The following is a 25667-nucleotide window of genomic DNA, read 5'->3' as shown; positions in this document are numbered from 1 at the left end:
CAAAAGCAAGCAATGTGTACACTCTCGAAGTATTCGCGGGTAAACGGGTAGGGGACTACATGAGAACAAGCTCCTAAATGGATCGAATTATGTTGATAGCCATGTTATTCCACACTCCTCCCCTGAAAATAGCACGAAAAAGCAATGTCCAGCCGCAAGAAGTAATCTACACAGACGAAGGGGCGCAAGCAAAGATTCATCGCAACACCCGCATAAAGTTTCAGCCTAGAGGATTCAAGTGTACTTCCGAAGCTGTAGGAAATAGTTGTCAGAACCAGGCTGTGCAAAAATGATAACACAGATAAACTTACATCAAGCGTCAGGGATTTGCTGCTATTCTCCGCCTGATCTCTGAATATACCGACAAGAGCTTCACTATTCTGGAAGAGTCCAGTCTTGAGACTGATCACGATGAACTGCATGCCGGGGGCGGCATGATCGTGAATGTAGTTGGCAATCCGGGCGACGTTCGTGTTGTCGAGGGCGGCATCAACCTCGTCCAGTACGAAGAACGGCGATGGCTGGTACGAGTGGATGGCAAATAACAAAGCAAGCGCGGCCATGGTCTTTTCACCACCGGACAAGTGCTCCATATCCCGGAACCGCTTGAGGGGGGGCATGGCATGGTACTTGATGCCGTCCAGGTAGGGCTCGTCCGAGTCCTCGATATCCAGGTACCTGCAAATGTTGTCAGAAACGTATTCTTTGATCAGATAGAAGAAAATTACTCACGCTTGCCCACCCAGAGGATAGTTTGTGCTTCGCGTCAGCTCACGGTAGATTGGACCGATTTGCTCCGAAATGTGCGAAAAAGCCTTATTGAAGAGGTCGGAGCGCTTTTTCATCACGCCCTCAAAGTCTTCTTTAGCCTTCCGAGAATGCTTCCGTGCATCCTCAAATTCCTTCTCGGTGCTGCGAAGCTTGTTCTCAACGCTCTCCAGCCGCTCCATGGCACGAGCATTCGGTGCCATCTTGTCGAGCTCGCTGTTCAAAGTGCGGACCTTCTCAAGCAGCTCCTCTTCAAGCTTGTCATCCGACTCCTATTCCATGGTCAGTCAGTATATAAAATGTAAGACCCGTCATTATGTGTGCATACCGCTTTGAGAGAATCTCCCAGAGAGTCAAAGTCAACTTCAATTCCATAGTCTTGGACCATGGGAGTTTCACCATCCAACCCGTCCGCATCATCAACGTCCATGGCATCTGGATCTGCAGCTTGCACCAGATCGTCGATAGGAAGTTGGTCAAGAGAATTGGAATCCCTGGCCAACGGGATGTCAATATCTTCAAGCTTGCAGCGTCGCAGGAGAGCGTAGCGACTGGACGAATTCCGTTGAATCTCGGCTTCTAGCACATTCACATTCTTCAAAGCGGACTCGACGTTCCTGCTTCGCTTCTGGAGTTCTCTCCGCTGCTGAGTCAAGTTCTCTGCCGACTGTGCGTAGATTTCCTTCTGCTTCTCGAGATTCTCCTTGAGAAGCTCAAGCTCGGCAGCGAACTCGTCCAGCTGGTTGCGGATTGCTTCCTGCTGGGATTTGAGCTCCTCGATCAAGCTCATGTCACGCTCATATTGGGCTTTCAGACCATTGACCCGATCATCAGTTGCCTGAATCCGCTGCTTCTCGAAGCTGAGTTGGTTCTCAATCCGGCTCTTCTGGGTTGTAAATTCGAGCTTCTTCTGCGCAGCTTCTTCCTGCAAGGTGCCCTGATGGGCCTCGTACTCTCGGATATTGTCATATCCCAAACGTTTACAGAAATTCCGATAGATCTCATCCTCAACAGTGCTGACGGTGGCCTGGGACGTCTCGATGGTCTGGTCCAATTCGTCCAAATTCTCCTTCCTTTCGGTGTACTTTGGTCGCAGGTCCTCCAGCTGACGCTTAACAAAGTCCATCTCACTGCGCTTGCTCTCGAGATTCCTCGTGAGAGCCTTCAGCTCCTCCCGTGAATAAGTTAGTCGCTGCTCCAGACCAATAAGGTCACCCTGAAGCGTCTCCTCTTCGGAGCCCCGATGGTGGCTCTTGGGGAGATTGGCAAGATCACCCATCAGCTTGTCCTTCAGCTTATGCAGGTTCTCCACCTCGGAGTCTTCCCAGCGCTTGGAGTTCTGCTGGGGACCACGACCACCAGTCATAAGACCACCCTTGTGAATCACAGTACCATCCAGGGTGACTGCCTTCGCATCCAGGTTTCGCTCGTAGCACAGATACTTGGCCGTCTGCAAGTCATCGCAAACAATGGAGTTTCCGCAGGCGTAGCTAATGGCTCGGGAAACAGAGTCATCGAAGTCGACAGTCTCGATCGCAGGGCGCATTCCCCGGTGCATGCCTTTCAAGTTCGAGTTGAAAGCCTTGACCTGAATGGTTTCGAGCGGGATAAATGTAGCCTGGCCCGCTCGCTGATCACGAAGGTGCTGGATGCATTCCTTGGCGGTCTTCTCGTTATCGACAACGATGGCATCAAAGTGTCGACCCAAGACAGTGCTGACCGCTTCCGAATACTTCTTCTGCTTTGGCCGGCAGAGGTCACTGACGCGACCTTTGACCCCGGGGAAGATACGTTTCAAAGTCGAAATCAATTCCTTGGCCCTTAGCTCTCGCTCGGTCTGTTTCTTCCCATCGTCGGCTTCAAGCAGCTTCCTCAACACAACCTGGAGCTTCTCTTCCAGTTCCGTCCTCATCTGCGAGACACGCAGGCGTTCGGATGTCAGCGAGTTCAGCTCCTTCTTCTTGCGGTCGATATCTTTCGAGGTAGACTTGACGATATCGTCAAGGGTTGACTTGCGCTCTTTCATGTTCTGGGTGTCGGACTGAACATTCTTGAGTTGCCACTCAGTAGTCTCAAACTTGCCCTTCAAGCTGTTGACTGCTTCGGCTTCCGTCTTTCGCTGCCGTCGGAGGTTGTCGAGATTCAGCTGGTCCCCAGAGGAGCGTTTGCTGACTTCTTCTTTGAGTTTGTGGTATTCCTGTTGATCGGCTTCACTCAGCTGGCCACCTTTCTTGCTCATGGCCTTTTGCCATTCGGCTTCCCATTGACTCTGGGCCTTCTCGACGAGCTTCAAGTCCTTCTCCAACTGTTTGGCATTACCAGACTGGCCCGACCGTTCTTTACCAATCTCGGCAATCTTCGAGGCATACCGCTCAACCTTTCTCTGGGTGATATCGACCTTCTCGTCCACGGGCACCAGGGAGTTGTTGAGCTCCTCAATTTCCTTCTCTTTCTTTGTGATATTCTTCTCCGCCTTGCCAACATCTCTGCCGACCCGAGCATGCTCCTTTTTGGCATCCTCGACGTTCTGTTCGTACTTCTCGACGCCGCGGCGGTACTCCTTCAGCTCGTCTTGGTATTTTTGAATGTCTGCGCTGGATGCATCGATCAGTCGCTGGAAGTGAAAAAGCTTCCACAGAATGTGGGTAATGATGGCCTGGTCGCGTTCGTCGGCCTTGCGAGCGTAGGTCTCGGCTTCCCGCTTCTGCTCCTGATACTGCTTGACCTCCGAGTTGATTCCCCGTCGACGATTCAGCTGCACCGTCTGCTGTTCAGCAGCTTCCTCGGCCTCGGCCTTTAGCTTTTCGTAGTCGGCCTTGTATTCCAAGCTGCCCGAGATTTGCTCGATCAACCGGGTGAGGTCGCGGGGTGACTGCGACGCGATCGCCTCGACATCACCCTGGAAAACCAGAAAGTTGCGCGCCCTGATCAAGATGTTCTCCGCCTCCAGGGCTTCATTGTATTGCTGGGCAGTCACGATGCGGCTATTGATGCGGTACTCGCTGACACCTTGGCTGGTGATGGATCGACGCCATTGCTGCTCCTCGCCTGCATCATCCTCATACACCGCCATCACCCAGGCGGTCTTGGGATCATTCGCGCCACTTGGGTCCTGTGATGCATTCTCGTTATCGGCCTCTGCTCCGTCGGCGGGATTCTCGCGCAAGACGCGGCCACGGTAGACGAGATCACGAAGATTGGTGGATCGAAGATGCGACGATTTAATTCCTAAGACGAAGGATATGGCATCCATCCTGATTGGGACGCGTTAGCACATGCACTGCACCGCATGGGAACGGCAAGCGGGCGGGAATCAACGGGGATGGAGGAACCAGGAAAGGAATGCGGGAGGTCACGAACGAATTCGATTTGCCAGAGCCATTCGGCCCGATAATGGACGTGAAATACGCATCTCCAAAGAGAAGCACATGGTGTCCCTTGTAGGACTTGAAATCTGGGAGCGAAGTCAGCAACCCACTCTTGTGTGGTGTGTTTGTAACGCGAGGTCCATACTGAAAAGCTCCAGGCGGATGAGTTTCCCCATCGTGGTTGCAGACAGGCCGAATCCCTGCTACGGCTGTGAGGTGGTGGTGATGTGCGTTCGGAGAAGATGTTGGGGGAGGGGCGCGACCCGCGTGTCTGGACGCGCCGGATCACGTGGTCTGTGATCTATATGGACTCGGCGAGAAGGTAAACGAGATAGTTAAATGTTACAGTATAGTATATACATGGGGATTTCCACTCTTAGAACACTCTCCAACAACTTAGGAAAGTGGGGAAGGTTTCAGACCAGCTCACTTCTGTCGTTGTGTCTGGACGAGCTCACCAATGCTCAGAAAGTCCTTCGACACGAACCCATTGGAATCCAGGAGAAGTTTCTTATTTCGGCCTTGACCTTCCACATTCAACAAAATCAAATCCTCATTGGTGAAGACCTGTCGCACATTCTGAGAAAACTTGAAAGTCATCATGCTCAGACGTTGGATTGGCATCTTAAAGAAGCTTGGTGGTTGCGTGCCATGCCCTCCAACCTGCCCCTTCTGCAAGCGCTCCAATGACTCGGGCGAGATGACCAACTTGCGCTCAATTGTAATCTGCTGCGGCAGAGCCTCCAACTGGCGAGGCTTCAAAAAGGGCACCATGCGCCGCACGGCGAAGCGCACATGTGTCCCATTGTTGGCCATGACCGCGGTAGTCTTCTGGATGAGCCTACCGGTAGGGAGCAAGAACTTGGTGCCCAGAGCGCTCATGGCGACACAGACGCCCCCGTAGAGGACTTTGATCCATGTCGCCAAAGGGTCGGGAGTGTTGCCAAGCAGTAAGGGTGAGTAGACGGCTGCGCAGGCGAAACAAGTCGCCGTGAGGCTGTAGGAAATCATGAGGTAAACGCGCTGAGAGGGTGCCTTGGATAATATCACCTCCCCTTCCTTTGCAACCCTGGCCGCCAATCTGCCAAAGTGCGAGGTTCGCGCTCCTGCCATTGTGGAGTCATCCTGCGCTGGCTTTGCCGGGGACCGTGTCGGGGGGCGCGCAGAAGGACTCGGAGACGAACGCGCAGAGCGCTTTGGGGGTTTGGCTGCCTTGCATCGAACAGCACTTGATGCGAAATGCCGAGCTATTGAGAGTGGTTGTGTGTGGATGTTGGGTCGCAGGGCAGGGCCTGGATGGAGCCACAGTATTCGCCAGGCTGATGATCTGGCCGACATCACGGTGGTTCTGCCTTTATTGCAATTAGTAAACCCATCAAATATAGAAGCCAATTGGCTCGAAACAGAGGGATACTCACCAAGCTGGGCGACTGTTGTTCTCCTCGGAAAGCGCAACAAAAAGTCCAGAAGCCCGTCGGCGGCAGAAAAATGTTCCCGTCCCGGCCGCCGGTGAAAGCTCCCAACGCCTTCTTTCTTCTTGTCTTTCTTCACTCTTCCTCGTCCTCTCTAATCACTCGGCCATCATTCGCATTCAATCTTCCCTGTTCGCGCGGCCGGTCGGCTTCTGGTCGACTCTGTTCGTCTCTGTCCAATTCACTCAGGGTTTGCGCTAGCTGTCCCCCATCGGCGGCTTCCGCATCCAGCCTTGCACTCTCCCAACAAGTTAAAAGAGAACACAGACCCAAGATGGCCGCCAGAATCACGGGCCAGGTCCCGACAATGCTTGCCCGCCGGCAGCCGAAGATTTCCTATGTCTCTAGACGTGAGTTACCCTTCTCCCCGTTGAATCCGCCCACGCCGGAGCTACTCCGTGAATGGACCTGCGAGGCGTGAAACTCGAGCATAGACTAACCTCGATTCATTCCAGGCCTCGCATCTTCCTCCGTCCCTCAATTCCAAAACCCCGCCTATCCTCTCTACCCCTCCGTCACACAACTCTTGCACCAGAAGGGCATTCCCGACTCCGAAGTATCCAAGATCCCCGCCTCCGGACCCAAGGGCCGGCTCCTGAAGGGCGACGTCCTCGCCTACCTCGGCCAGATCGCCAATGACTACCCCTCGACGCAAGCCGCGAACCTCGCGAAGCTCACGCACCTGGACCTGAGCAACATCAAAATCGCCGCTCCGGCCCCGGCCCCGAAACCGGAGAAGAAAGAAGAGGTTCTCGCCAAGCCGCCGCCCATGGCTTCAGTCGCGCTGTCGGTTTCGTTGTCTGCCGTGCTGTCCGCTCAGAAGAAGATCCAGGAGAGTCTGGGGGTGACGGTCCCGCTATCCCGGTTCCTGGCTATCGCGACGGACCTAGCGAACGATGACCTCCCGCGCTCGTCGAGCGAGAAGCCCTCAGCCGATGAGCTGTTCGATGAGATCCTCGGCGCAGAGCCAATTCACACATCACGCGGCGACTACATCCCCGACTTGAACGCCGTCGAGGCGCCCGAGACTGTGCGCCAGCCAGCACCGGCGCAAGAGGATATCATTGATTTCCTGAGCGGTAAGACGCGAACTCAGACCACCCGGTCCTTTGTCGACGCGCCATCCGGCTCCGCGATTAATGTGTTCAGTCTGACCGTCCCCGCTACGGAGGAGCTGCGCGCCAAGGTCTTCCTGGAGCGGATCCAGACTCTGTTGCAGGTTGAGCCTGCACGGCTGGTTCTATAAAATCATTAACTTCCTTCTTTCCCTTTGTTCTCTTATGTCATGTTCGTCTCTGGATCTGGGGATTTGTCGAAATGTATTTAGTGTAGCATAGATAATCGGATAGCGGCTTGACTGTTCTTGATGTTCATTTCCAGCCTGTGCAAATTCATGGCAATTTACTCAGCTGGCTTGTTTTGGGCTTTGTTCAAAATATATGAATTATGTCTATGAATCCAGTCACAGTACCTTGCTGAAAGTCGTAGGACTTGGTAGGGTGCAAGAATATATATTATGGCTTTAGGGCTTGACAAAGTCAATTCCTCACCGATCAACAACTCAAACCTACAAACTACATTTCTAATGGCTAATGCTGTTGTCAATTGCAATACCACAAGGTAAAATCCATACAGACTCGATACCATGCTAATGTTGCAGAGATCCCTAAAGCCAAATGAACAGTGCTAGAATGCAGAATGTCAAGAACGTCGAGTCATCATATCATCGTAACTAATCAGAGTAAGGATCCAAAGTCATACAAGAATAAGTCCACCATCAAGAAATAAATCAACAATCCCCGCTGCGCATCGCCGGATGTCGGCAACCAGATCGTGAAACACCATAGGCGCCACTGCTTGGACTGTGCAAAAATTGAAAAGAAGTTGCCCTCCGAACCAAGGCAGATTGAAGACGAAAAACCCCATGAACAAACCTCTCGTCCGAACAAGCGCTGAATCCCACCGACGAAACAAAATGCTCTCATCCATTGAGCCCAGATGCAATTGATGCTGACGCGTAAAATGTGAAAAAGAAATCAAAGCCATGCAATAACTTCCCCAAAAACGAAAAAAAAAAAGCAAAACCGAAGACCAAAAAACTCCATATAAATGCAGGAATGGCCCGTCTACCGAATGGTGCCCCACTCAGCAAGCTTGCTGCCCTCGCGGCGAGTGTCTCGAGTAGCCCTCTTGTCGAAGATTTTCCAGAAACGCAGGGTCTCATCACCAGCGCCCGTCACAACCGTTTGTCCGTCCGGGCTCATGGCGAGGTACAGGACACGGAAGGTGTGGCCGGTCAGAGAAACAATCTGCTCCATGCGCGGATACTTCCAGATGACAATTTGGTTCTGACTGTAGCCGTGCGTGCTGATGATCTCGTCCGAGTTCTTGGACCAAGACAGATTGCATACTTGGCTGCCGGTGTCAACCTCCTTGATCATCGAACCCGTTGACGTGTTCCAGAATTTGATCGTGCGATCGGCCGTACCACCACCCGAGGCAAGGAGATGGTGCTGGTGCGGGGACCACGCGATGGCCTTGACTGCGGCGCTGTGGTCGGAAAAGCGATAGAGGGGAGTCTCGTTCAGCTTGTCCCACACCATCAACTTGTTGTCGTTGCCACCAGATGCCAATTGACCATCTTCCGTGTTCCACTTCAACCCGCAGACTTCTTGCTTATGACCAGAGAGTCGACGAATGTACTGATCAGGGGACCGGACATCTCGGTGATAGATAAGACGATCGCGAGACCCAGATGTGAGGATGTGGTCGTTCCACGCCAGTGCCCCAACACGATTCGTATGGCCAATCATCGTCCGAAGTCGACGAAGATGCTCCGCATCCCAAATCTGCACGAGACCTTTACCCGTACCAATTGCAAGATGTGTACCCTAGAATGAAGGTTAGTTACTGGCACCGTTCACCAAAAGGTGATTTTGCTTACCCTCTGAATCCAGCTGACACTAGTGACGGTGTCGTCTTTGAGCTCGCACAGCTTCGTCACCCGGCCAGACTGGGAATTCCACATGTACACCGAATTGGCCAACCCCACACCCAGAACATTGCTGCTTCCCCAGTCGACCAAGTTGAGATAGAAATCATCCTGCAGGTCAGGCGCATCCAGGACCTTGTAGGGTACCTTATTCACGTAGCGGGGCTGTTTGCGCGGTGTCTCGAGGATCCGTTGGCTGTCATAGCGAATGGGTGAGAGGCTGTACAGCTCCGATCGGACATTCAGGTTTGGTCCATGGTGGCTTCGAGGGGTCTTGGAGGGAGTCGGGTGGCCGGAGCCAGACCGGGTCGGGCCGTAGTTGAAGAGATTCTTGTGTGGAGTAGATGGAGTGATGCTTGCAGGGGGAACGTTGGCCACCACATGAGAGGGAGGGGTGTGAGACCGGGTCTTGTCATTGATGCCATTGCTGAAGCCGAGGAGCGGATCGGGTGAGGTCGAGTTCAGGTCCGGCTGCGGGACAGTATTACCAAACAGTTCGCTGCGCAAAACACGAGAAAAGGTCCGATTTGCTTCCTCCGCTGTAGATGCAGTCAGTCAACCAGAAGATCAGTGAACACAACAAGGAGACACGAACTCTTCTGGAAATGGAGCTCAGAGTGGGGGGTCCGTCTCTTTGTTTTGGACGGGGTTGAAGGGCAGCCATCCTCATGCAACAGGCTGAAGGTTGCCTGCAAGTCTTGTCCATCACGGTTAGGAATGAATCTAGGGTTCCGTTAGTTTCTGACCTTTCCGATCCAGACGAGACCACAACATACCGATCTCCATACACCCGCTGCCTCTTGCGGCAAGGGCTTGTGCCTGGAGTTCTCTCCCGACGATGCCCTGCCTCATCATAGTCCTTTAGTGCCCGGGACAGGGCACCCGCGTCCACCGGTTCCGACCCTTCTAGCGGTCTTTGTTGTGGCTGGTTGGCTGGAAACAGGATAGTTCGCTTTGATGGCATGCTTGGTGGTGTCTTGGAGCCTGGGGGTGATGCGATATTCGAGGGTTGTGCGCGCTCATTCAACTTGGCTGCTGTGCCGCTGCCATCCGCCTTCACCTCCCTGGCCTGAGATCGGTCGGCCATGGCAACGATGGCTGACAGTCTCCCGAAGCCCAGAAATGCTGATCGGCTGATCAAGTGGATGCCACAGGGTGCATGTGCAAGGTTGAATGGGGCTCGGGAAGATGGTGTATTTGAAGCGCGCTTGTGTTTATGTCTAGGAGACGAGGGGGCCGGCGAGTCCCAGCCACAGCGGTTGCAGCGAAGGGGTGTTCAGTGGTAGAGCCAGCGTGTAGGACACAACAGAGCAGAGTATGTTCAGAGAAAATAAAGAGAGCCAAAAAATCATGGGAGACAAGCAGTGATGGTGAAGGTGATTGATGTTGCTGGGCTTTGTCTTGTCCGGTGATGGGATCGAAGGGCGCTCTCCCGGTCACGCGTCACGCTAACCCGATCTAGCACTCATCACTTTGGCAACACCGATTCATAGTTCAAGGATGTAGGTCATACATCTAGATCTCACAAAGACCCTGCCTAAGATTATTATCTCCGCGTGGGCAGCATTGTTCACATCGCAACAGTGTGCTTTATGGTTTCACATAGTCCGGTGTATCTGGACCAAGTGTGGTAAACAGAGTCATCACTACACGCGTTGGCTGTTTCGGAGGGTCTGGTCCACTCATCTGGATGTATACAACAGAGCTATAGACCAGTTAGGTCCGTGGGGGTGGGATCTGTCTCATGGGTTGCCTAGACGCGACCAGCCTGGCGTCCCCACGCGCCCCGACGCGCAGAAGCTTGGGCCAGAACGACCTACACCAATCAGTTCAGCCAGTATGATTATGATTTGGTTTCTGCAGTAATTAATAACAACAATTAACCCAACTATGACCAACCCAGTTAGGCTGGACGAATTGATTCCGACCACTTGCTAACTAACCACTTAAGTTACTACCTAACCTCCGCAAGTAAAGGACTAAGCGGCGACTCCGCAGTCACCGCCCACCACCACCACCACACTTCTTCAATGCGCATCCGCTGGCCATTTGCTGTCTCCTCCCTGCACCGCTCGTACGCCACCATGCCGTCCAAGCAGCCTGCTAAGGACTTCTTGTCCTTTGTCAATGCCTCTCCCACCCGTATGTCTTCCCCACCTGGTCTTAATAAGAGACAACTGACCTCGTTTCAGCTTTTCATGCGGTCCAGTCCGCCAAAGAGCTCCTCACCAAGGCCGGTTTCCAGGAGATCAAGGTATGTGATGTTGGCCAGGATATGCTCATTAAGCTTATACTTGGTCTAGGAAAAGGAATCATGGGCCTCCACCTGCCAGCCCGGCGGCAAGTACTACCTGACGCGGAATACCACCACCCTGATTGCTTTTGCCATCGGCCAACAATGGAAGGTATGAAGGCGCCTGCAAATTCTACATCAAGTCGCTGACAACGATCCAGCCGGGGAATTCCATCTCCATGATCGGTGCCCACACCGACTCCCCTGTGTTGCGGGTCAAGCCAGTGAGCAACAAGCAGGGTGAGGGCTTTGTGCAGGTCGGGGTCGAAACCTACGGCGGAGGCATCTGGCACACCTGTAGGCGAACCCCATTCATTCCCTTGGACTGGTCTTGATCATGGTTAACATTTGTAGGGTTCGACCGCGATCTCGGTGTCGCGGGCCGAGTGATGACACGGGCCAAGGACGGCTCGATCGTGCAAAAATTGGTCAAGGTTGACCGGCCCAGTATGTTTTTTTCTTTTCCAAGAATGATCATGACCTAATGTCGCAGTTCTTCGCATTCCGACCCTGGCTATTCATCTGGACCGCCAGGAGACTTTTGCTTACAACAAGGAGACCCAGTTGTTCCCCATTGCGGGCCTGGTGGCCGCTGAGCTCAACAGGACTGGCAAACCGGAGACCGCCGAGACCGAGAAGGAGGGTGAATATACCCCTTTGAAGTCCATGACGCAGCGCCACCACCCGTACTTTGTGGAGCTGATCGCTGCCGAGGCCGGAGTCCAATCTGAGGATATTCTAGACTTTGAGATGATCCTCTTCGACACGCAAAAGGCGTGTCTCGGTGGCCTGTTGGAGGAACTCATCTTTTCTCCCCGTCTGGACAACCTGAATTCCTCCTACTGTGCGACGGTGGGTCTCATCGACTCCGTCGCGGACAAGTCAGCACTGGACAACGAGTCTGCCATCCGCCTGATTGCGCTGTTTGACCACGAGGAGATTGGCAGCCGCACCGCCCAGGGCGCCGACTCGAACATTCTCCCGGCCATCATTCGCCGTCTGTCCGTGCTGCCGTCAACTGCTTCCAAGGGCGAGGACCTCTCGACTGCCTACGAGCAAACCCTGTCGACCTCGTTCCTGGTGTCCGCCGACATGGCCCACTCGATCAACCCCAACTACGCAGCCAAGTACGAGTCAGACCACAAGCCGGAGATGAACAAGGGGCCCGTGATCAAGATCAATGCCAACGCGCGCTATGCGACTAACGCCCCTGGAATTGTGCTGCTGCAGGAAGTGGCTCGCAAGACGACAGAGGAGACGGGCGAGCCCCTGCCGCTGCAGCTGTTCGTTGTTCGCAACGACTCGAGCTGCGGCAGCACCATTGGCCCGATGTTGTCTGCGGCACTGGGTTCTCGGACCCTGGATCTGGGCAATCCGCAGCTGAGCATGCACAGCATTCGCGAGACGGGCGGCACCTATGATGTTGGGCATGCGATCCGGCTGTTCACGGGCTTCTTCAAGAACTACTCGGAGCTGTCCACGACGATCTTTGTGGATTAAATTCACGTAGCATGACACGCATAGCATGATACGCAATCTATCTTTTGGTATTCGTTATTTTATTGTCTTGTAGATGGTTACTTCACTCCATACTATAGATGCTGTAGCCGGCCCGAGATAACTCCGCCTGCCCGCCCCTAGTGAGCCCGGGCCCCATTATGACAGTCCACCATCACCTCTCCTTCCCCGGCCGGATCGCCAACTCCCCATGACCCTCTATGACAGAACCGGATGTTGCCTTTCGAGATGCGGAATACATCGCTGACGTGTCCGGCATTTCCTATGGCCCGGACACCTCGCTGTCGGCCCAGCAGCCAGCAGCGAGCGGCGGCCAGCAGCACAACCGCCGCGTCAGAAAGGTACAGACCACAGCGAAAGTCGCCTTCATCGATCGCCTGCTGCGCGATCTCGACGTGCTGATCTACTGTGAACTATCGGCGCTATACTACATGGAGTGAGCAGCCCATTGCTCCAATTGATCTCACCAGTTCGTTAACTAACGACTGTACAGCTGCTCCGTCATCCTCTTCGCCGTCCGTGCCGTCGTCGAGCTCATCTTCTTCACCCCCAAAGCATCCCCCTTCGATCCCACGCGCAACCAGCCCTATATCGGCGCGATAATTGCCAGCAACCTCTTCTGTATGATCTTCCATGCTTTCTTCATTCGCCCCGAGGCCGGCGAAGACACCCGTGGCTATCTCCATGGAGGACTCTTCATCGATTTCATCGGGCAGGCCCCGGTTCCTATTTTCCGACTTCTTCTGTTGGATGCCTTGATCTTTCTGCTCGATTTCGTCATGTTGGGTTTGATTGTTGAGCGGGTTAAGATGGTTGGGCCGACGGAAACCAACAGCAACACTACTACTACCTCTAGCACTACCACCAACGCCACTACAACAACGAATGAAAATACAAATACAAATACCGACGGGAACACACAGTCCCAGCAACAGGACCACGACGCAGAGGAACGCGGTATACTTCGAGAAACGGGCAATACAGAAGAAGAAGCAGGTGCAACAACCGCAATGGCGAACGTCGACGAAGACGACATCGATGAAGAACGAACAACCCTCCTAGCAGATCCCGGTGAAGATGAATCTCCGGCCAGCGGACGCAACACCCATCCACTCGACCAGTTTGCCTCGGGCCAGGCGGTCATCCTGGACATGGGATTCTGGGATATCGTACGCGATCAATGGCAGTACTCGACCACGCCCAGGCGGCCAACGGGGTACGTGCCATCGCCCGAAACGGCGACGTTTCTTCGCCAACGGTTCGGTCTCCAGGTTGGGACTGATGGGCGGATTGTTAGGGTTGACCGGGAGTAATCATGAATAGCCTTTGGGATTCTTGTACTTTAGATTCTCAATGTATGACACCTGTTAATAATACCTCAACTCATATTCCCAGTAGTTCCTCCATACCCAGAACAACCTTGGAACGATACAGATGTAGGTAGTATAGTCAAATACTGTGTAGTGGTTTTCAACATTCGCCTTACTTCCCGCCCTTCTCCTCACCTTTATTGGCCCTCCGATCCAAAATCTCATCCACGACGCCCAACTCCAGCGCCTCCTGGGCACCCATGAAATAATCTCTCTCCATGAGTTTCTCAATATCATCGAGGGACAACTCCTTCTTGCCATTGAGATGTGTCTTGTATATCTGATTCAGCTGCTTGCGCACGCGCAGGATCTCCTTCGCATGGATGGCAATGTCCGTCGCTTGCCCCATGTAGCCGCCCGAGGGCTGATGCACCATGATTGTGGAGTGTGGGAGACAGTACCGCTTGCCCGGGTGGCCGCCGCACAATAGGAGCGAGCCCATGGAGGCGGCCTGGCCGACGCAGATGGTTGAGACGGGGGAGGCGATGTAGGTCATTGTGTCGTAGATTGCTAGGCCTGCGGAGGGTGGTATTAACTTGGTGTATGAATAAGAGGAGGGGAGGGAGGGAGGGAGATATACCGGCTGTCACGGAGCCGCCGGGCGAGTTGATGTACATGTGGATTGGTTTCTCGGGGTTATCGGCTTCGAGGAAGAGGAGCTGCGCAACGATGGAGGCGGAGACGGCCCCGTCTACCTCACCCTCGAGATAGATGATGCGCTCCTGGATGGTGGTCAGAGAGATTGAACCGTCTGGCTGTACAGTATACTGTGTGCATACCTTGAGTAATCGGGAGAAGATATCGGCTTGATCAGTAGGTTAGCTTCGCGCGCCAATCGAGCTTCATGGTAGCAAACAAACATACAGGTCTGCCAGCCACCGGCCTACACAGGACGATTAGTATAGTCTCATAAAATGCAATGCAGACCCAGACTCACCACTGTCTCCGTTACAAAGGGCGTCGGTGCCCAACTCTTTGGTGGTGCCCCAGCTAGCGAGGGCGCGCTGGTTGAGAGGCATCGCGGCAGCGTCGTAGCCGGACGTAGTGTGGATATGGAAGTGGGACGGATAAGGCGACCGAGGCCAGAGAGAGAACCTGGCCGCATTGTCATGGTGGGTGGAGGGAAGGAAGTTGGAGTTGGAGAGTCGGAGAAGAAGCGGTGCGATAGATGGGTCGATCGGCGCTGATATGGGAGCTCCGACTGCCACTCTGCTACCCTCAACAACGCTGCTATTCTGTCTCAATTTATAAGAATTAGTCTGGTAACACAGGAAACTACATTCTCAATAGCTTTTTCTTTCTTTCTTATCGGTGTTCCGTGGTCCACTGCTTCTCCGCAAATCCCGGCCTCTGATTGGCACAAGCTCAGCTTCCTCAACACAGTCAACTTCTTCTGCTTCTTCTTCTCACCACCATGGAGTGCGCCAGCCAAGTATCCTTCGCGACATGGCGCCTGCGCCTATTCCAGCAACTGGTCGCGCCACATACCCATCACATACGAAGTCACCACTCCTCTCGCCGCATCTCAACCTCGACCTCCTCGCGAAACGATTCCACCGATTCAATCCCTCCCTCCAAGCGACTCCCCCAATCTCCTCTCCTCACACACCCTCTCAACAAATCCCAGCATCCCCCCAAACTACGCCCAGACCGAGAATACTACAAACAGGCCTTTGATGAACTCAACAAGAACCCCTGGGCCCTCGCCCTGGCCTCCCCACCACGCCTATGCTCCATAACGGGCGCAAGACTCCCGCGCGATCTGCTGGGGGAATGGGGTCTGGTTAAACAGCCTGAGACAGAGCAGTTATACCTTCTCCCGGTGGGATTGCTCAAGGATTCGCTGAACAGTGACCCTCAATCCCGTCCGGCATCATCGTCTTCAACCCGCCAGCTTGTTCTCCGCATCCTGGATTTCATGCCGTTGCTGAAATCCCTGGGCGGTCCTTGGGTGAGAGTAGGCCGGGGCAAGAAGTTAGTCCTCCCGCGTATCTTGCCCTATCGGTGGAAGCATCCGCAGGGACCGATCACGTCGCGCGAGGAGAGTCTCATGGCCTGGAAGGAAGATGCGGCGGAGTTTACGCTGCATCATATGCGAAATGAAGTGGCTAAGAGCCTCGACAAGGTTTGTAACAAGTTTAAAAGGCTGGACGGACCGGGTGCCGTGTGGAGGGTTCTCGAGCTGCGGGATTTGTCGAATATTGCGCTCCAGGAGGCGTTGGGACCACTCGAGCCCTTTCATCGCATGGCATGTGGCGCGGTGCTGGTCTGTTCTTCCCAGGGAGCGGAGAATGAAACACAGGAGTCTTTTATGAGCTCTGTCTCTCTCCCACAGACTCAGTCTAAAGTCCCTGTCTTCGATCTGTCGGTGCTTCTCTCCGAAACCGAGCTGCAGACACTCCGGGACTCGCACCCGCACTTCCGTCATGCGGCGCTCTTTTTCAGACCCAGAGATGGGGTGTCCAATGCGGCAATGCTGTCTCTGTGGAAAATCAAGCGGTTCCTAGCAGTCGAAGATGAGCCTGACAGCCTCGCAGAAGCATAGCTGCTTGTATATCTAACAAACCATCTGTCTATATATCTTCCCACCATTTATGTATATCAAATCATGTCCTGCCTCAAGACTCCGCGCCCAGCAGATCCGCCAGCTTATCCAGATAGGCCAGCGGCTTCACGGGCCCCGACACGAAATCCTCCTTGGAGCTAACCCCCGTCAGCACGCCCAGCGTCCCACCCAGCTGGCCCTCCAACCCAAACCGGATATCAGTATTCGCGCGGTCCCCAACCATGCACGCCCGGCTGCGATCAAACTGAAACTTGCCCTCGATAGCATCCATCATCGCCTGACTCGGTTTCCCCAGGGCGACAGGATCCTGCCCCAGCATCATAATCAGCGGCGCGCTCATCGATCCCGCGCCGGGGAACAGCGTCCCCGAATTAGGCAGCGTCGAGTCAATATTTGTCGCCAGGAAAACCGCCCCGCGCTTGATGTAGTGGAACGCCAGTGCGAGCTTGATATAATTCAAGTGGAAATCCAGCCCGACGAGCACGACCCCGACTTCCGGGTCAATCACAGAGGGGTCCCCTGCGGCAATCTTCTTGTAGTCGTCGGCCGTCACGTCGCGCCGATATGCTGGGTCCGTGCCGCCGATGAAGGGGACATTCTCCGAGCGCAGTTCTTGTTCAATGCCACTCTCGCCGATGACGAATACTTTGCGCTTGTTGGCGGGGAGTTGCAGGATGCGCGAGATGTATATCGAGGAGCTGTAGGAGGAGGAGAAGATTTCTTCCTTGGGTCTGTGTTAACTCGGACTCAGTCACAGCAGACCATCGCCTCACTTACCACTGTGCTTGGGATCCCTAGTCCCTCTAACTTCTTCTTGTAGTCGGCGCGAGACTTGGTGCTGTTATTCGTCACGAAGACGATTTGCTTCCCTGGGGGACCGTTAGTTCCCCGTGCCTCTCTAATGGGATCTTGGGCAATGCGCACCTTTCTTCCGGAGTAATTCAAGTGTCTCAACCGTGCCAGGAAACAGGTGGTCACCGGACCAGAGGACGCCTAGTGATCTCTCAGCAACTGTTGCGATCCGTCGTGCTTGGCTTGTGTATGGAATCGGGGAGAATGCCGAGAGAAAGGACAAGGAGGATACGGACCATCGCAATCGAAGAGAAAGACCTAACCGGCGCTTCATGTTAGCCAATTGGACATTCCCATTCACATTCACATTCCGAACTCCGGGCACCAACATCGAATTTGTCTAGGAACTCTTTCAATGCCGCCTGGTCGCCGGTCAGGTAGAGCGGGGTGGTTGTTGACGCTGGGAGTGACATTATTGCTGTACAGAGAAGAAGCGCAGGGAGGGGATTGATTGGCAGCAAGGAAGTGAGAAGGGAGAGAGAGAGAGAAAGAGAGAGATAATCGGGAGATGTTCAATTTGGGACCACCCGAACGCCCCGCGTGGGGCAACTAATCTATGCCTGTTTTTCTACTTCTCTTTCTTCCTCCTCAGCCACAACACTTTTGCCCTCGAACTGCTGCTGTCCAATCTCAGCCAGACTGACGCCCTCAGCACGCAACGTCTCCAACCGCAGCGCTGCCTCGGCCTCCTCGTCCCGCTCTTCCTGCGACATCTCCGGCCCCCAGAAAAGAAAGAACATCATGAACGCCCACACGGCTCCCATGAATATCGCAATGACCTTCCCATAATTGAACCGCTTCTCTCCGTCCGGCGCTGGGGGCAATGGGAACCGCTCTCCAATAATCGACTGAATAGTCGCAGAGGCAGAGGAACCCAAGTTCCCAAGCTGGTAGGTGAGTCCCACCATGAACGATCTCAGTGCGATTGGCGACAGCTCTAGCAGGTGGATGGGCATGGGTCCCCAGACCCCACCGACGAAGAACTGCTCGAAGAAGACACTCGCCACGAGAGACATGGTCCGCGGCAACACGTAGGCCGGGATCAAGGCCCCGCCCAGCACGCACGACACCAGCATCGTCAGGCGCCGGCCAAAGAAGGTGCTGATGTATCCGATCGTGCAGCCACCCAGCAGAGCCCCGATCTGGCCCACGACTGTGATGACCGTGACATCCGTCGCGCCCATGCCGACCTGGTCCTTCAGAAAAGTCGGGAAGAAGTCCTGGCTGCCGTGCGAGCACGAGTTGAACCCCGTCATCAGGACAACCAAGTATACGAACAGGACCCAGTTATCCCGCAGTGCGCGTCCAGCGTCCCGGACAAAGACTCGGAAGCCCACTGCGTGCCTGTGCTGGTCACCACCACCCGCTCTGGCACGCGCCTCGCGCTCGGCCTTCATGACCTGGAAATGGTTTGTCTCTGGCAAGCACAAGCGGAACAGAATAATCAGGACTGGAGGCGCAGCGCCGAACCAGAACAAACTTCGCCAGCCGTGGCTTGTTGTCGGGACGAGGGCACGGTAGAATGCCGCCGCGAGCAGGTAGCCTGTTGCGTAGCCCATTTCAAACAGCCCGGAAAGCAGTCCGCGAGCTTCATACGGAAGGTCTTCCAGTGCTGTCGCAGCCGCCGGACCAAACAGACCTGACCAAAAAAAAAATAACACATCAGTCCACTAATTACCATTTTTGTTTCGGGTTTGATAGGTGCTTGCTTACCTCCCATGGCAATCCCATACAGCGACCTCACACCCAAAAACTGAGGCAGTGTCTGACAAAACCCCGAGCAAAGCTCCAGAATAATAAACAGAACCAGACTCACGATCATCGGCCACTTGCGGCCATATCGATCCGCCAGAATCCCAAAGATAATAGCTCCGACGGAGCGCAGCATGAGAGTGACAGTAATACCCTAATACCATACCGATCAGTTTCCCTATATCCTGATATTCACCCCGACCCCCATGGAGGAGATCAGACATAACATACCCAAGAGACATCCGAGTACGAAGCATCAAAGTCCGCTGAGATCTCGGTAATCGTCATCGACACCGTGAAGAAATCAAAGCTATCCCATGTCCATCCGAGGAAGCCCGCTGCGAACATGAGCCATTGGTGGGTTGTTAGATCGCGGAGGATGACATATGGGTTGCGGAGTTTGTTCTAGGCGCAGGTTAGGCAAAGGACTTTTGAGATTGCTTGATCAATGTCTACCTTTGGAGGACTGAGACTGGACACTCGCGTCGCGAAGTAACGGATGATCTGGCTGGGGGAGTAGAATACCCCGGCTGCCATGTGGTTCCTCATTGCGAGTGAGGTTTATAGTTACGTGCAGGGGGTTCGTTGGGGTTCGTTCAATAGCTGATCAAGAGACCATTGTCCAGGGTAAGTACACTGTCAAGTCCGTTATATATATTGGCCGACAGCTAAGTCCCCGGACCCTCGGTCTGCAATAACCGTGCCCACCGTGTACCTCCTCTACACAGTCCAACCTGTATCCCGTTTCCTGTACAATGCGTAGATCTTCTACGAATGCGGTCTATTTATCTCCCCTTCCCCGCATCTATACGTTGACAAAAGGGGAATGTGTCTAAACTATAATACATTTAGGGAAGATTAGAAAAGTCTCCTTTAGCCATCTCTGGGACACTACAGCTTGCCCCCGCACTTGTCCTCGTCAGCCAAGACTGGGTATGCAAGTTAACAAAATGCCGGTGGTAGTCGGCATGTGTCCGAGGACCTTGGCGGATGTTGATTTCTTGCAAGCCTGGGGTTGATCTTTGCGGGGTTAGTCTTGGATAGAAATTGGCACACTCTATCGTCCTCATGAGACAAAGAGAGGCATTGTATGTAGTTCTAAGGCAGACCGAAATACGAGAGGTCATAATAATAGCAGAAGAAACCAGTAAAAGGCAATGAGATCCGGAAGGATTAGGGTATCATAAATCATTCCATTTTCCATGAGTAAATAATCTCAGAAGCACATGCAGTAACGCCTAGGTGTTGACAACCCCCGTCTTAACGCCCATCTAGTGTATGCGTCAACCTCGTCGGAACTCACTCAGCAACCCACAAGAAAAGAATATCACGCCTTCACTCAGGAGCTGCCCAGGATCCCGGCAATGCGCAGAGACAGATCCAGAATGGACAAGTGCTCGTCTGCGCCATCAACCAGCCGCTTATCCATCTCCGAGAAGGCCATGACGATCTTGTTCTTCTGAATGTCGGGCACGGCTTCGTTGAAGACGACCCGGCGGTATAACTAGACCCGAGTCAGTAAAATGTACATCCGCTCAATAAAGAGGAAGACCACCAACCTGTCCAACAAGCTGGGTGGCACTCCACCCATCCGCCACTAGATCCGTAATCACCTTCGAGACAGCCTCATACGCAGACCCCGACCGCGTCGGCTGCATAGCCTGCACCAGACGATCCAGGACACTTTCCGGGATAACACCCGCGATCTCCTCAATGCTTCGAACCGTAATCGGTCCCGCACCCGCACTCCCAGCATCGGTCATCTCAGCATCATCATCCGCATCCTTCCCACCAGCAGGTTTCGTAGCACCGACCAGCCGCGCCGCACTCTGCAGGTAGGTAATCGCACGACGCAAATCGCCCTCTCCACAACGAATAAGGGTATCAACGACGCCATCCTCCAGCGACAAGTTCTCAGCCCTCGCAATATCCGCCAACCTCTCCCCCGCGGCCGAGGTATCCAGCGCCTTGAACCGAAACTTACTGCACCGACTAGCAAGCGGCTCAATAATGCGGGTAACGTAGTTACAGACGAGACAGAAGCGCGTGATACGACTATACTGCTCCATCGTGCGCCGCAGCGCAGACTGAGCATCCTGCGTCATGCTATCCGCCTCGTCGAGGATGATAATCTTGAACGGCGGACAGGGGTACTGCTCTCTATAGGCCGCGTCGAGGCCGGTGGGCTGGGAGAGCTGCGTGCGCGCGAAGTTCTTGACTTTGTCGCGGACGATGCCGATGCCGCGCTCGTCGGAGGCGTTGAGTTCTAGGATTCGGGAGCGATACAGGACCGGCCCGAAGAGGGATTTGGCAAGCGCGAGGATCGTGGATGTTTTTCCTGTCCCTGGGGGTCCGTAGAAGAGCATGTGTGGGAGCTTTGTTGGGGGTTCTTGTTAGCTTGGTCCTTTGGATGGCACTCTTGGGTGTTCAATTGGTGTGGCAGCGTACGTTGGAAGCTTGGAGGGTCCGTCGTAGGACGTTCGTCGTGTGGTCTTGTGCCGCGACATCGTCTAGAGTCTTGGGCCGGCTAGAGTCTGTGTCAGCTTCTGGTTCACCCCGGTAGCAAGCAGCTCCGAAGGACGCACTATTTCTCGACCCAGGGCTGTAGCCGGTTGCTCTCTTCCTTGGCCTCGCTTGATTTGGGCTTGGAGCTGCTGGAGGCCGCAGCGGCCGCGCGGGCCTTGTTGTTGAAGAAATTGGCAGCCATGATGCGGTGATGTCTACTGTCAGGAAGTGAAATGTGCAATGGGAAACCCGCGTCGCGTCTAGTTACACGTGACGCGCCTTCGCTCCCGCCAATCAGAGCCAGCTTTCATACTTTCTTTTTACATGATGAATAACGGTGTCTGTGCATTAAACCCGGGAACCTATAGCTCATCAAACCGGTGCGGATCATCCGGTTCCTCCTCGTACATTCTCTTCTTCGTGTTCCGCGGCCGGTCACTCTCCTCGGCCATTTTTCCAATCTTGTCAATCATGCTGTCCTCGTCGTCACGCGCTGATGGTTTCTCACTCTCAGCTACGCCACTACCGGTCACAGCAGTTGAGACGACGGCAGTAGCAGACTCGTGAAGGGTTGTAGTTATGTCACCAAGTGGACTTGAAGCGGACTGTACAGCTGTACTAGACAGCCCCCCTGCTCCCAGCACTGCAAAGACTAGGCGAGCAACGAATTTGACAGGAAGCCAGACCAGCCACCACATAGGCCCATAAAGAATGCGGCGAAAGAGAAGCCATGTGATAGTGCCGACCAGAAGATAAAACGCTGTTTCGAGGTACCAGGTATCTGACTTCTGGGAGTGGAGCAGAGAGCTGGCAAGACTGCGGGACGAGGCGAGAAGGGTGTCGAGGCTGGTATAGGATTCGGACAGGGAGGAAATGGCAGCAGTGGATTGTTCTAGTGTGTGTTAGATTCGAATCATTCAACAGATTTTCTGGCGTCACTCACCGAGGGTCTCTTGCGCAAACTGGCTCCGGGATAGCTCCGCCTGCATCAGCTGGTGTGTTCTCCGCAATGCCGCCGTAACGTCGTTGGATGCATTCCGTTCCAAATCACCTTGGGTGAGTTTCTCCGACGGTCGGCGCTGTCCATCTCCAGGAGGCGACTTTGGCCGTGACAGCAGTAACTCTCTCTCTTTCCGCTTTGCAAGCTCTGCATTCCGCTTAGCCTGCAATTGGGCATTTCGAAACTCTCCCCGAGTCCTGAAAAGTCATTAGCCGTATTTCTCTCGCAGACATAAATGAAAGAACCCCGAGAACGTATGGATAACGCACCGTTTGAGATCCGCCGCCAGCCTCCCCGCCAGCGCAACCACTCGTTCTTTCTCTGCTTCCTTGTCCCCATTGCCAGCCAGAGACCTCCTCCTCCTATCATTTGCACCGGAATCGAGTGCCTCAACCTCCACCCGCAACAGCTCCAGCTCCTCCTCGGCTTCCTTCACCCGTGCATGAATCTCGGACCCAAGCTCCACGCGGGCCTCGTCGCCTTGGCCGATGGACGCGGTGAAAGTGCGCAGTCGGTCAACAAGCGGCTGGATTTCTGACAGTGTAGACGACAGCTCTTTTAGGCGGGTTTGCAGAGCGGATGTGGTGGACATGTTGACAGGTCGCCGTCCAAACTCCGCGGCAACACCTGACGAGCGTGGGGTGGGATGTGGTTATAGCGGAAAGTATTATTGAACACGCGTGTAACAGGGGAATGACATCGCAAGAGATCGGAAGTTCAAAAGGGAAGTAAGTATGTAGTCTGGTAGGAAACAAACAACCCGTGTGGTGGTCGCAGATGCCAGGTTGAGGGTGTGTTTGCTCGGGATGCAAACACCTTTGATGTTCCCCGGCCCAGCCAGGCTTTTCGAGAAAGACCAGACACTCTTCACACCTCCAGATAGACAGTCTCCTCCAGTCCAGCCATCGCATTCGCTCGGTGAAGAAGAATTGATCCGACCAGGGTATGCAAATGGAAATAGCCCCGTTTCAGACACGAGCTGACTCTCTATACGACTCCCAGATTCACTCAATTCCAACGCTTCAGTGAACCCTCCAAAACCAAGCACGATGTCGATCCCACTCAGCACAATAACCTCCCTTCGCACAACCTTCAACCCCTTCGCAGCCGCCTCCCGACCCTGCCGGCTTTTCCTCTCTCAGCTGCGGACACCCAACACAATCGCCGGCAGCCCAACACACATCGACATCAAGATCACACGGCTGCCGCGGACCTCGACGGAGCCACCGGTGATGACGGTGGGGTTTAAAGGCGGAAAGGAACTTGTCCTGGAGGTGGGCAAGCGCGGACTCAAGATTGGGGATGTGGTCGAGGAAGTGGCGCGTGTTGGGAGGGCTTTGGAACGGGAGGCTAGTTTGAAGGCATAATTCTTGTCTTGTTTTCTGCACAGCAAGCATGCATTTTTCTTGTATACATACTTTGGTTTCGTGTTTCTGTTCTGGCGCTCGGGAAGATTTATTGGAAAGGAATGGAAAGTGAGAGAGGAGGCAAAGATGATATCCAAATCTACAGACTCTACTTCTACTGTGATCATCCATTGATCCATGTAGTTTCAACATACGCCATTGAGACAAGGGCGTGGTCGTTTTGTTTTTTGCTATTTTGCCAACAAACAGTCCGACATTTACACGGCAGCACCGGAGATGAAGAACCACTTGTCAATGCTGCCATCGATAGGGGCAGGGGGCAGGTTCTCGCCCCGGGGGATGGCGGCCAGCTGGTTCGAGTCGGCAGGGTGGGCGGAGCCCTCGACGGTGGAGTTGGCGCTACAATCGCACGATCAGTATTTGGATCTTCTCCGCACACAAAACACCACAACTTACAGGCTGATGTCACCGGCCTGAGCCTTGCCGGTGATCAGCTTCTCCCAAGCCTCGGAACACTCGTGGATGACATCCATGGCGTACTTGCGGTTCTTGCACTCGCCGGAGAAAGCAAACTGGTTCTCGGGCTTGCCGTCGGGGATCTTGTAGATGCGGAACCACTCGTTGGTGGCGCGCAGCAGACCGGGCAGGTGACGCTCAACGTCCTCGATGTCGTTGAGCTTGGGAGCCAGCGGGTCGTTGACGTCGATGACGATGATCTTCCAGTCGGTCTCCTCCTCGTCAATCAGGGCCATGACACCCAGCACCTTGACCTGCTTGACCTGGCCCGGGTAGCCGACCAGCTCGCCGATCTCGCACACATCCAGCGGGTCGTTGTCGCCCTTGGCCTTGGTCTCGGGGTGGACGTTGTGGGGGTCTTCCCAGGTCTGTCATTTTGTCAGTGTGTGTTTGCTTCCCGGATATGATCTGTCGACGTACGCGAGGGAAGGCACCGTAGTTCCACAGGTAGCCCTTGTGGGGGAAGCAGTTGCGGACGAAGCGCAGCTTGCCCTTCTTGGTGTCCTGCTTGATGGGGTTGAGGAATTCCTCCTTGGAGATCTAGCGAGGTGTCAGTCCGAATGGTCGTGTTGCCGAGAGAAAAGATTCCGTACCTCCTGCTTGGCGTTGGTCCAGCGGGGGATCTCGACCACCATGTTCAGGATGGTCTGCTGCTCATTGGCGTAGAGGGGGATATCGTGGAAGGGGGAGACGGGCACGCCATCTTTCTCGATGTACACGCGGTGCTCCAGCGTGTACGGCTGGGCAATCTTGCGGATGCCGTAGGACATGGTGGGGGAAGAGGAGGTGAAATGTCTTGAAAGAAGAGCGGGACGGGCGAGAAGGGACGAAGGGGAGAAAGAGAAGGAAGAAGAAGAGGAACAGAAGCAGGGAGGGGCAGACAAGAGAGTGGGGGGAAGAATTGTGGACGAGTGACGGACTATCACTCGGGCCAAGGGGCGCATTGGACTGGTTCTGAAGATTCGGTGTGGGTGGGTTGGGCTGTGCCTTTGTTTTGTAGTGTGTGTGGCTCCGGGCGGGCTGCGTTTGATTGCGACCGTCAGTTCAGTCCATTGCTGGAGTCCCTGTCGTCCTCTCCAATTCTACATGACTACCACTATATCGATCATTGATCACTGTGAATTATCTTGTGTCTTGTCTCGTGCTCGCACTCAATGGGTGTCACTGCACCCCAGATGGCGCACGCTATGCCGGGATAGGGATCGGCCGTGGCAACAGAAGGTACCTACAGTGCTGTTCCAAGTCTGAAACTCGTTTCGGTGGGAGGGAGAGGGTTTCAGAAATACCGCTGTATTCCAGGCTGATTCCTCCCATTCTACCGTGTGGCC

At 54.3% G+C, this 25667-nt stretch overlaps 14 protein-coding genes across 14 annotated transcripts; 5 read left to right on the top strand and 9 right to left on the bottom strand.

Moving 5' to 3' along the window:
• Nucleotides 1-234: 234 nt before the first annotated feature.
• Nucleotides 235-4312, bottom strand: N7474_005791 (cohesin subunit SMC1; the record flags this gene model as incomplete). Its single annotated transcript, XM_057197206.1, has 5 exons — nt 235-252; nt 312-678; nt 733-1040; nt 1097-4022; nt 4269-4312. 5 exons carry the CDS (start codon nt 4310-4312, stop codon nt 235-237), a joined length of 3663 nt encoding a protein of 1220 aa, XP_057054602.1.
• Nucleotides 4313-4562: 250 nt separating this feature from the next.
• N7474_005790 (uncharacterized protein) lies at nt 4563-5249 on the bottom strand (the record flags this gene model as incomplete). The annotated part of the gene is made up of 1 exon (XM_057197205.1): nt 4563-5249. The coding sequence occupies one exon, from the start codon at nt 5247-5249 to the stop codon at nt 4563-4565; it is 687 nt and encodes a 228-aa protein (XP_057054601.1).
• A 633-nt stretch (nt 5250-5882) lies between these two features.
• pdx1 (uncharacterized protein) lies at nt 5883-6854 on the top strand (the record flags this gene model as incomplete). The annotated part of the gene is made up of 2 exons (XM_057197204.1): nt 5883-5958; nt 6064-6854. 2 exons carry the CDS (start codon nt 5883-5885, stop codon nt 6852-6854), a joined length of 867 nt encoding a protein of 288 aa, XP_057054600.1.
• Nucleotides 6855-7734: 880 nt separating this feature from the next.
• Nucleotides 7735-9687, bottom strand: N7474_005788 (WD40 repeat domain-containing protein; the record flags this gene model as incomplete). The annotated part of the gene is made up of 4 exons (XM_057197203.1): nt 7735-8499; nt 8553-9139; nt 9196-9323; nt 9377-9687. The coding sequence occupies 4 exons, from the start codon at nt 9685-9687 to the stop codon at nt 7735-7737; spliced, it is 1791 nt and encodes a 596-aa protein (XP_057054599.1).
• Nucleotides 9688-10630: 943 nt separating this feature from the next.
• Nucleotides 10631-12393, top strand: N7474_005787 (M18 family aminopeptidase; the record flags this gene model as incomplete). Its single annotated transcript, XM_057197202.1, has 6 exons — nt 10631-10742; nt 10793-10854; nt 10904-11005; nt 11055-11190; nt 11248-11340; nt 11387-12393. The coding sequence occupies 6 exons, from the start codon at nt 10631-10633 to the stop codon at nt 12391-12393; spliced, it is 1512 nt and encodes a 503-aa protein (XP_057054598.1).
• A 218-nt stretch (nt 12394-12611) lies between these two features.
• On the top strand, nt 12612-13724 carry N7474_005786 (DSC4 family protein; the record flags this gene model as incomplete). Its single annotated transcript, XM_057197201.1, has 2 exons — nt 12612-12847; nt 12905-13724. The coding sequence occupies 2 exons, from the start codon at nt 12612-12614 to the stop codon at nt 13722-13724; spliced, it is 1056 nt and encodes a 351-aa protein (XP_057054597.1).
• Nucleotides 13725-13893: 169 nt separating this feature from the next.
• N7474_005785 (ATP-dependent Clp protease proteolytic subunit) lies at nt 13894-14892 on the bottom strand (the record flags this gene model as incomplete). Its single annotated transcript, XM_057197200.1, has 5 exons — nt 13894-14297; nt 14362-14503; nt 14561-14586; nt 14646-14664; nt 14719-14892. The coding sequence occupies 5 exons, from the start codon at nt 14890-14892 to the stop codon at nt 13894-13896; spliced, it is 765 nt and encodes a 254-aa protein (XP_057054596.1).
• A 303-nt stretch (nt 14893-15195) lies between these two features.
• N7474_005784 (uncharacterized protein) lies at nt 15196-16326 on the top strand (the record flags this gene model as incomplete). The annotated part of the gene is made up of 1 exon (XM_057197199.1): nt 15196-16326. One exon carries the CDS (start codon nt 15196-15198, stop codon nt 16324-16326), a length of 1131 nt encoding a protein of 376 aa, XP_057054595.1.
• A 73-nt stretch (nt 16327-16399) lies between these two features.
• Nucleotides 16400-17612, bottom strand: N7474_005783 (uncharacterized protein; the record flags this gene model as incomplete). The annotated part of the gene is made up of 4 exons (XM_057197198.1): nt 16400-17071; nt 17125-17216; nt 17272-17457; nt 17507-17612. 4 exons carry the CDS (start codon nt 17610-17612, stop codon nt 16400-16402), a joined length of 1056 nt encoding a protein of 351 aa, XP_057054594.1.
• A 141-nt stretch (nt 17613-17753) lies between these two features.
• On the bottom strand, nt 17754-19500 carry N7474_005782 (sugar transporter family protein; the record flags this gene model as incomplete). Its single annotated transcript, XM_057197197.1, has 4 exons — nt 17754-18838; nt 18913-19105; nt 19183-19356; nt 19408-19500. The coding sequence occupies 4 exons, from the start codon at nt 19498-19500 to the stop codon at nt 17754-17756; spliced, it is 1545 nt and encodes a 514-aa protein (XP_057054593.1).
• A 790-nt stretch (nt 19501-20290) lies between these two features.
• N7474_005781 (replication factor C subunit 2) lies at nt 20291-21658 on the bottom strand (the record flags this gene model as incomplete). Its single annotated transcript, XM_057197196.1, has 4 exons — nt 20291-20455; nt 20511-21326; nt 21400-21478; nt 21537-21658. The coding sequence occupies 4 exons, from the start codon at nt 21656-21658 to the stop codon at nt 20291-20293; spliced, it is 1182 nt and encodes a 393-aa protein (XP_057054592.1).
• Nucleotides 21659-21818: 160 nt separating this feature from the next.
• N7474_005780 (putative protein transport membrane glycoprotein Sec20) lies at nt 21819-23048 on the bottom strand (the record flags this gene model as incomplete). Its single annotated transcript, XM_057197195.1, has 3 exons — nt 21819-22348; nt 22400-22577; nt 22722-23048. The coding sequence occupies 3 exons, from the start codon at nt 23046-23048 to the stop codon at nt 21819-21821; spliced, it is 1035 nt and encodes a 344-aa protein (XP_057054591.1).
• Nucleotides 23049-23505: 457 nt separating this feature from the next.
• On the top strand, nt 23506-23823 carry N7474_005779 (mitochondrial 54S ribosomal mL53 protein; the record flags this gene model as incomplete). The annotated part of the gene is made up of 1 exon (XM_057197194.1): nt 23506-23823. One exon carries the CDS (start codon nt 23506-23508, stop codon nt 23821-23823), a length of 318 nt encoding a protein of 105 aa, XP_057054590.1.
• A 257-nt stretch (nt 23824-24080) lies between these two features.
• ipp1 (inorganic diphosphatase IPP1) lies at nt 24081-25283 on the bottom strand (the record flags this gene model as incomplete). The annotated part of the gene is made up of 4 exons (XM_057197193.1): nt 24081-24222; nt 24280-24707; nt 24760-24879; nt 24933-25283. 4 exons carry the CDS (start codon nt 25281-25283, stop codon nt 24081-24083), a joined length of 1041 nt encoding a protein of 346 aa, XP_057054589.1.
• Between the last annotated feature and the right edge of the window lie 384 nt (nt 25284-25667).

Source organism: Penicillium riverlandense (assembly GCF_028828495.1).
Source record: "Penicillium riverlandense strain IBT 135883 chromosome Unknown utg000003l_segment0_segment0, whole genome shotgun sequence".
Classification (NCBI taxonomy): domain Eukaryota; kingdom Fungi; phylum Ascomycota; class Eurotiomycetes; order Eurotiales; family Aspergillaceae; genus Penicillium; species Penicillium riverlandense.
The sequence above is the reverse complement of the archived record's forward strand: the minus strand, read 5'-3'. Positions and strand labels throughout refer to the sequence as shown.